This window comes from Brassica oleracea, chromosome C2, assembly GCF_000695525.1.
Source record: "Brassica oleracea var. oleracea cultivar TO1000 chromosome C2, BOL, whole genome shotgun sequence".
NCBI classification, from domain to species: Eukaryota; Viridiplantae; Streptophyta; class Magnoliopsida; order Brassicales; family Brassicaceae; genus Brassica; species Brassica oleracea.
Window position 1 is genome coordinate 10,689,384 of NC_027749.1, and position 10,233 is coordinate 10,699,616.

The following is a 10,233-nucleotide window of genomic DNA, read 5'->3' on the forward strand; positions in this document are numbered from 1 at the left end:
AAAAATTGTTATCAAATCTTTATTATTCATAATCATTAATTCTCGTATATATGTAAATCATATTAGGTAATTTCGTAGCTTTTATTTAAGGAAAGAATACACACTTCATATATTTTAGGTTAATATAATGTTCTCTAGTGTTATATAATTATGGAATAATGTGACACCATTAGATTAAACTATATTTTATATTAGATGCTCTAGAATTCTTTGAAATGAAATTTAGAAGGCATTTATAGTGTCACCTAGGATTTGGGGTTTTTTTTAATTAATACAAAATTAAGGTTCTAATTTTTCAAATGCTTCTCAATTAATATATAGGGGATTATCGTGAATATAATGTGTATTGAAACCAAAAAAATCAATCATAATGGCTTATGGATAAATGCATAGATATTATAGGAAACATCAAGAGGAAATATAGAAAATTCCTTTAAAAGAAATCAATCAGAAAGAGGTGGTATAGGAAACAGATAGAAAACAAACTTTGATTGATCATCAAACATTACTGGCACGTTTTATAAAAATACTAATGATAGAAAATCAATCATTTATGAATCAGAGTGAATCGCACCTCGTACTTTTTAGTATTTTTAAGAAAATAAACTTTTCCACTTGATGTATTTTTAAGAGAACAAATACTTTTTGGTATTTTTAAGAAAATCAATCACTTGAGCACGTATTGATCATCAAATACTTTTTAGTATTTTTAAGAAAACAAACTTTGATTGATCATCAAACATTAATTTTTTCGTTTCTTATAAATTTCTTTGTTGTAATATGAAAGTTGGTTATTGGTTCTATATTCATTTTGAATAAAAAATTAGACTAATACGTATGTGCAGAAAAGAGTAATGTTTTTGTATTGAGACAAATTAAAGAAAAAACTTCAGTTAAGGTAATTAACAAATTAATGAAAAAACTTCGGTTAAGGTAATTAAACGCAAGAAATAAATGATAACAACTTTTAATGTGATACGTATATATGTGATACGAATATATGTAGACAAGTTAAGGTAATTATAATGTTTTGATCAATGGTACGATGTGTAATTACTCTAGTTAACAAAGGGTTTTTAAATAGAATAGGTGAGAGAGCTAGTGGAGTTGCCACGTAAAAAATGGCACACTTGTGATAAACACATGAACTACATGTTATTTATTTTAAATGCTCCCCAAATAATAAAAATGGGATAAGAGGAAAATTTTAATGAAGAGAAAACAAAAATAATTTAAATTTGTTTTTAAAAAATTCAAAATAAAACATATTAAAAACGAGTCAAACCGGTAATTCAATAAAAAAAAAATCGCTTAAATTAAAAAAAAACTTTTGACGTGAATAGCCCGTAGTTTATACACATCACTAGGGTAAACCAGCCTTACGGGCGGGCATGTGAATAAATAAATAATACAGAATATTTTAAATTGTAATAAAATTTTGAAAATATAATTTTATTGTCAATTAAAATAACATTAACTTTAATTATTTGTTTTCTTATTATTATTAGACAAATATTATCTCATCTGTTAAAAAAATTCTATGAAAACGTTAATGGCTTCATTTTTTTACTATTCATTTTATTTGTCTATGAAAGTAAGTAATTGGATATGATAGTAAAAACTTTTTATAGTTATTACATTTCTTTTATACATAATATTTAAACTATTAAGAACGATAAATATTTTTGTATTTAGTTCACCCATGATCTAAATCTTTAATTGAGAAACCTTTTTACGCGGCTATATAAAGTCTTATAATGGTGCTAATGATTCTTTAATCAAAGGTTTGAAATATGTTAAATAGACGATTTGAAAAAAATATTTTTTCTTTGAGTGCGTTTCAGATGGTTTGATTAGTTTTGAAAATGGATTCAAACAATGTTATGTTTTCGCGGATCTTGTTTTTTTTCACATATGAGATTATGGAATTTAAACTATATCATTTATAATAAGATAAAATACTGTTAACTTTAGTATTGTCAACACAATAATGTTATCTAATCAAAATTTGAAAGAAACTGGATCGCTTGTCTCCTCTCTTTCCAGCAGGAGGGCGCTATTGTATGTTACTAAGGAAACTGGTCACTCGAATAACATTCTATTTCCTATGGAGGGAGAGGAATAACAGGTTACACTCATGTGTTGCTAAACCTCATGAAACTACCTTTGCTCTCATTGACATGCTCACCTGAAACATCTTTTTCAATTTAATTATTCTTGTAATCCTATCTATGCAAATACAAATAAAACTAAAAGGGATACTTACCACACTTGTTTGACAAAGCTGGGGCGACCTTCTCGTTTTCTAATCGGCGGTGAAAACTGCAGCGGCTGTGTCTTGGGAGAGCACAAACACTTTTACTTCTGACTCAAAACGGCGGGGAGGGATTAGATAGTTTCCGAGAGATGCTCAACGAATGTTGAGTGATGACGACAACACATGTGGTTTTCGTTAATAATATACACAGCCCTAATTACAATTTTTTTCAGACTGATAGCCTAAAACTCACAAAGCCAGTAACCAAAATCTGGGAGTTTCAGTACTGGTAATGTGTAAAAGAAGAATTATATACCAGCTTATGGCAACAGCCTGGCTAAACTGTTCAAAAGTTTCAGTATGCTTTCCAGTCAAGAGACTGAGCTCAGTTACATTCTAGCTTAGGACGTCGACTGAATCCAATAGCTCATTAGGGATTGGCGTATCCATTCCTCCCATGTCAAGGATGACCGGAACAACTGCTCTCTTCACAGCCTGCAACACACACCCCCACCAACTTAAGTTACTTAGAAAATTCTACTCAACATAATGTTTCATTGGAAATCTCATCATAATGTATCAAATAATATATGATCAATCTACATTCCAGTTCCAAATGCTATATCTTATCCACGACACTATTTCTCTATCTAAACAAAAAGATGCATCCTTGAATAAAATCAAGATTAGAATCAAATAAATTTAAAAACTTGATACGAACTTTAGCAACTTGAATGTTGATTGAGTCTGGGATCTCTCTTTGAAGCAGCACCCCACCGGCATTCCTCACTATCTCAAGCCCATCATCGCTCATCTTCTCAGTCCACCCTTTCATATTAGCACCACCTACAATAATGATCGAGTTCTGTCCGTCCATTTCACAGAGAACGATAAGAGGATAAGACTCATAAGTTCGTTATAATTCCTGAGAAAAGAAAGTTACCTTGGTATCAGTGAGAATATGGAAGACACCATACCGTGCACGACATCAACAGCTGAACAAATTGTATGCTTGAGATCTGGAATATAAACCTAACAAACACAAAAAATCATAAAAATATTAATTAAGAAAACAGATTCTAATGATACAAAGTAAGCCAAAACAAACACTCAACACAGACCCACAACTTTCTAATAATTGGAAGATGAAGTGTGCTGGCTTTCAAGGCTCTTTGTCCAGAAGAGACCAAGCTTCTATAATCCATCTACAAATCCACATACAATGATTTCGTTAGTATAACATAGCATCTATTAATTTACAAAATAACATGATAATTGACATTGCATTACTGAGATTGATATGAATGCATTCCACAGGCAGGTACTTATATAGTCTGTTTAGGCTGAGAAAAGAGATAAGGATCATTGAATGGTGGTTAATAAATGCAACTTGTAACGGTTCGGGGGCGAGAGAAGAATCGATCATTAAACGACACGATCTGACGACTTACGAAGCCTCGTCTCCCCTATCCCTAACTCCATTGTTTGTAGACGTTATCAGATTTTGGAGAAGAAGAAGAACCCTAGAACGCTTCTCGTGAAGGAGGTAGGTGCATGCAAACAACACCTCAAGGTTTACTTTCTTTCTCAGGCCAAAATCCATTATTCAAAGCCCACAAATAATACAATCGTTTAAGCCCATACAAAAATTAAAAGAAGCTTTTTAGTTTAATGAGACACGTGTCTTCTCCTCCCTTACTTATTTACTGACATGGCAGCAGGAGAAGAAATGAATAGTTTTCTTTATAGTATAAGTTTTTTCATGATAGGTCTAAGACTATTTTCAATTCATTTCTATTTTATAATAGTATCTAGAGGTAATTTTACGATATTCATGTTTTCTTTTATGCATAGAAAATGGAATAGCTTATTCTATTTATATCCAAACCTTATAATGAATTCCACTATAATATAGAAAAATATTTAAATAAATTTGAATGGTCTAAATATATGGTCTCGGGTTTGAGAAAAAAATAGTTGATGCGTTTAATAAATAATCATTAATTGAAACATTTTTTTGAATAAACAGTAATTGAATCATTACAATAAAAGCGTTGAAATAAATTATACAATAAAGTATATTAAACATAGTTAAAATCTTTCAATGTGTTGAATAAGCGAAATTGGGACTATCAATACCACATGTTATATTGTTATTGGTTGACCAAAGTTTTAGATTTCTTTTTCACCTTTATTATTTAAAACTATTTTTCTATAGTAAATTTAATTTAATTTTCAATTTTATATATTTGTATATACAAATGTATCATTTTAGACACAGTAGATAGAGATTAATTTACATATTTTAGATATATAAAAAAAATTCAATTTTTTGAAATAAATCACAGTAGCTCTTTTAATAATATATAACCATAAAAATAAAACATAAAGGAAAAAAGTATATACAATAAAAATAGTGAGATATATTATTGAAATTTATTAAGAAAATCATAATAAGTTAAAATTTTTGAATGTGTGTGTGATGGAATAAGGAGGAGACTAGTGCGATACATCATTTTTTTTCCACAAAACTGTAGCATTAACCAAATTACAAACTCTAATCTATTCACCAATTTTTCCAAGATATCCAACTATTCATAACAATACAATGCATAGAATGGCATGGCGAAATCATGTTCCAATTAGTATGATTTTACTAACAGCTGATGCCAATTATACAACCAAACTAAAAGGTTAAACATATATAAAATGAATATGAAAAAAAATTACTGGTGGAAAAAATACACATATATATAATATTTGTGAACTCCACAAACTAGATCAATACGAGACTATATATTTAACTATATAAAACCAACTCCACAACGCAATTCAATAATCAGTTTTACAACATAATCAACAACTAATTAAAAAGTGAACTCAACAAGAAAGTTATTAAAAATGTATTTTGGCGTTGGATTTGAGGAACCAAAGATAAATTTATTCTTTATAAAGAACACAAACGAACAAGTATTGCACACTATCACTTGGAACATACGCACTCACCAATTAATCAATTCCCACTCTAGTGTCTAATTGATTTTAGTTACCAAAGTAAAAATTTTGACTGCCATAAAACAAGAACTTGACTTGTATATTTCATGACGTTTACATAATCTTAAAACAAGATACAAGTTCCCAAAGGTTTATATCCTAAAAACGACCTGAACACTAACTAATAAAATTATTACAACAGACTATAGACACAACAGACGACATTATTAAACACAGAAACAAAACCACAAACGCACCTAAACACATAAGTTAACACTAACAGCTGCTTGGAGGTGGTGGATTTAGGATAGGTTTTATTGGTGGTTATATCAGACCAAGCCATGTACCCATTGACCTCTTTTTCTTACTCAGCTAACGCCTCCCCAATAGTAAGATGTGCCACAGCTTGAGAGAGAGAGAGAGAGAGAGAGAGAGAGAGAGAGAGAGAGAGAATGTTTATAAATTGACTTGTCAAACTTCATTATTTATGATACAAATTAACGTTTATAATATTAATGCAAATACATAACTTTGAGTTATTAATTAATACACACATGTTATTTATTCTAAACATATTATTTATATTTTAAATACTCACTTGAGTTATATGTTATAATCTTCCGTTTGATGGTCTACACATGTGTGGTTTTCAATTGATTTTGCTTTGTAAATTTATTTTATTTGCTCAATATTTGCTTTTTTTTTGCTCAAAGCTAAATTATTATTCATGTTATGTGTTAACTTTCATTCTTATATTTTTCTAGCTTTTTTTTAATCTATTGGTGTTTATTATTTTTTGCATATTGTTGTTTTGTAGTGTCAGGTTTGTGAAGTTAGCTTCCATTTAAACAGCATATATTTAACTTTCATTTTTTTAAATCGCATGCATTTAATCTATTAAAATATGCATTTATATAAGATACACCATACCGTCTATATTAAAAAATTTATTTGACGAAATTGACGGGGTTGAAAAAATCAAAAAATATTAAATAAAATATAAATACGTTAATACTAGTAATTTATTTATTTTTATAATACAAACAAAGAAATATCTAAGTAGTAATTGTTCTAAAAGAATAAATTTGTAAACAATATAGATAGGAACACAGATAGTATTAAAAATCAGTTAAGTTTTTTTTTTTTTTAATATTACAAAAGATAAATTAAATTATTAAAGTATACTCGCGAGCAGCGCTAATATAAATTCTAGTGTATAAAATATGTTATGTCAAAATAAAGTAAAATAAAGTAGATCGGTTTCTATGGCGACAGAAGCAGGATACTTACTCTAGCTCTTTCTCATGTAAGAATATGTGGGAACAGGTTCGCATGCGGAAAAATAAGATCTCCTGGTCACAGGTTATCTGGTTCTCTCAGGGGATACCTCGATCACTTGGCTCGCTGTGCTGGGTCGTCTTTCCATTGGAGTTAGAATGAGAGTGTGGAATGCTGAGCAGCCTTGTGTCTTATGTGGTGAAAAGACGAAACTCGTGACCATTTGTACTTCGTGTGTCCTTACACGTATACAGTGTGGTTGCGTATCGCTGGAGGAGTTTTAGGGAACAGTATAACGCCGGACGGGAATGGTACTATGACTGGTCTACAGGGTAACACCTTCTCAGCAATGGACTATGTTCTGATTCGTCTAGCGTTCCAAGTGACAGTGTATCTAATCTGGAGGGAGAGAAATGCTTGTCGGTATCAAACTAGTTGGATAGGAACAGGGCAGATGTGTTGACAGATTGATTGAACTATCCGTAACCGTATTCTTGCGCTCAAATATGGTGCCACACACAAGTTTGAGGGTCTCTTACGACGCTGGTTCGCCATCTATGACTGAACTGGACAATGGTGACATGGGTCCTTTATTTGATCGTTTACTCTTTGCTGCTATATAGCTAACTTCTTAACCCTATGGAAATGACCATATTCTTTCATTCTTCTGATTAATTTGATATTTTATCAAAAAAAAAAAAGGTAAAATAAATTCATGTTTTTTTTTTTTCACTTTACAGGCTCCCACTCTCCCGAACGAACCCGGATCCAGCTCAAGAAAAAACAATGAGGCCGCGGGGAAATGGCTATGTATTAAGAAAATTATTTGGGCCTGGATCCGGTTCTCGAAAACCGGGTTAGTGAGCAGTTGCGTCAATCCTAAGCGGCGGAACTCTCTCTCACAACGACACTGTTTAAAAACCCTCTCTCTCTCTCTCACAAAATCTTCAAGTCGCTTCGTTCGATCCCCTCAGCTTCAGTTTCATCGATGGTAAGTACCTCCGTCTCGGCTTATACTCTTGCTTACCGCTCTCTTCGATCTCGCGTGATCTTTTGATATATTCCATCGTTTTTTTTTTTGTTTTCTCAGGCTTTACCGAACCAGCAAACCGTTGATTACCCTAGCTTCAAGCTCGTCATCGTTGGTGATGGAGGCACAGGTACCTTCCTAGCCTAGATGATTAACTTGTAGCAGCTCAATTCCGATTAGAAACTGCTAGAGAGCTTGAGTTTGTTACTTAGCTATGCTTAGTATATGTTTGTGATTCGTCCATCTAGTTCCTGCAGTGGAATGCATCTGGCTGGCTATATTGTTAATCTTGTGATTATTTGCACAGGAAAAACCACATTTGTCAAGAGACATCTTACTGGAGAGTTTGAGAAGAAGTATGAACGTAAGTACGGACTTTATGTTCCTCTATTTTATTCACGACTTTACCCATCCTGATTCTTTCTTGCAGCTACTATTGGTGTTGAGGTTCACCCTTTAGATTTCTTCACTAACTGTGGCAAGATCCGCTTTTACTGTTGGGATACTGCTGGACAAGAGAAGTTTGGTGGTTTAAGGGATGGATACTAGTAAGTAGATTTCTTACTTTCTTCCTTCTGATATATATCAAAATAGTCAAGAATCTTCTAGTGATTGTGAATGGCAAAATGAGAAGCTAGTATGATATTAGTTGATCTGATTCTCCTGTTGCAATTAGTTTGTTTCCTTGCATTGGCCATGATACAAAATTTGTTTTTATTTTTGTGTTGTGTTGCAGCATCCATGGGCAATGTGCTGTCATCATGTTTGATGTCACAGCACGTCTGACATACAAGAATGTACCAACATGGCACCGTGATCTTTGCAGGTATGAACACGCAGAAGCTAAACTTTTATTGTAGTATGTATGTGGCAAATTGCTAAACCTAAATGTGATGTCTTCAATTTTGTGTGTGTGTGTGCGTGCAGGGTCTGTGAAAACATCCCGATTGTACTCTGCGGGAACAAAGTTGATGTGAAGAACAGGCAAGTGAAGGCCAAGCAGGTGACATTCCACAGGAAGAAGAATCTCCAGTATTACGAGATATCTGCTAAGAGCAACTACAATTTCGAGAAGCCATTCTTGTACCTTGCTAGGAAACTCGCAGGGTAAACAACAGTTTTGACGCTGAGCTGTACTTTCGTTCGTGGGGTTTAAACTAAAAAGATGGATAAAGAGTTGATTTTTAAATGTTTTCAGGGACCCTAACCTTCACTTTGTGGAATCACCTGCCCTTGCTCCCCCAGAAGTCCAGATTGACATGGCTGCTCAGCAACAGTAAGCTTTCTAAACCTCACTTTTATCTTATTACATTGCTGAGTTTTTTATGCTAGGTTTCTTGTTCACTAAGAATTTTTTTATGTAATTGTAGGCACGAGGCGGAGCTCGCAGCCGCAGCAAGTCAGCCACTCCCTGACGACGATGATGACACGTTCGAGTAGAGAGAGAGAGAGACAAACTATTGTCATTTCTTCTTTTTTTTTATTTGTCTGGTGGAGCTATTTCTATTCGTGTTTGTATTCTTCAAGATATGAAGTTTGAAATCTACGTTTGCGATCGCACTAGTAATTTCCCGGTTGGAGTCTTTCTAATTGACGTAGTCGTTGAGCAAAAGCCAAGCGTTCTTATAAAATAGTACCTTTTTTTCTGGCAACCCTTTTTCTTATTAAGAACACCAAGTTATTACTTGCTCTATTAACTCTAGCAAACTTTGCCATTAAGCCTATGTTACGAAAATAAGGGGAAAGTTTGTATCTTTATTAGACAATAAAGAGCTATTTATATAAGAAATTACATAAGTATGAAATTCTAATACAATATAGACTAAAAAATACAAAGACATAAGAATATGGGCCTTCGAATATGGGCTTCCACCAGACCTTGGTTTATAACACTCTCCCTTAGAAGATCATCTCCGAAGTGGTTTGTAATACGTTTTGGAAGTTGCCTCATTAAAACCTTACTAGAAAACCTCAATGGGATTAAACCATGGTAAAGGAAAAAGAGTACAACACGTATTACTCCCCATGTTGAGTACATCTCTGGATGTTAGTAACGCCTTAGTAATTAGATCCACCAAATCCTCGCTTGAGTGAACTTGGACGGACAAAAAACCTGTATCACAAAAATAATTTACCCTTCTTCGGGTAAGTTAGTATCAAATAGACCCAAGTCTTTAATTCTTTGTAGATAACAAAAATATGTATAATCTCGTTCTAGTGCCTTTGGGTCGATCATGAGTTATATCTTGCTAATAGATTACTGCAAATTATTTATCTAGCCTTGTATGGCTCGCCAAATCTGTCAAAATTTTATGGCACCTAGACATGGCATTTCGGGACCAAAGATCTCCTCATTTTCTTCATTAGAACCGAAATTATCTTTTCTAAACTGAGAAACCTTATAATTATGGGACTTGTCAATTCGTAAGCTTAGTCCATATCAAACTTCTAGAGCACGTTATCTATGTATGTTATTTGATGCATAAGGATTTTCTTTTCAAGGTGCTCAATGTATAATCCAATATATAACCTTGTTTTCCCAAAACCTTTCATGTTGAATTCGAATTCTTTCTTAATGTATTATATCTTTGGGAAATTTCTCCAGAGGTTCCTAGGATATTCAAGTCGTTCACATAAAGATATTCAATATTGTTCTCGAGAACTTGATGTGTTC

General features: G+C 32.7%; 1 protein-coding gene across 1 annotated transcript; it reads left to right on the top strand.

The window, feature by feature from the left end:
* Nucleotides 1-7,382: 7,382 nt before the first annotated feature.
* Nucleotides 7,383-9,149, top strand: LOC106322717 (GTP-binding nuclear protein Ran-3). Its single transcript, XM_013760838.1, has 8 exons — nt 7,383-7,520; nt 7,620-7,689; nt 7,867-7,923; nt 7,990-8,107; nt 8,296-8,385; nt 8,487-8,666; nt 8,758-8,835; nt 8,930-9,149. The coding sequence occupies exons 1-8, from the start codon at nt 7,518-7,520 to the stop codon at nt 8,997-8,999; spliced, it is 666 nt and encodes a 221-aa protein (XP_013616292.1). The 5' UTR covers nt 7,383-7,517; the 3' UTR covers nt 9,000-9,149.
* Nucleotides 9,150-10,233: the final 1,084 nt, after the last annotated feature.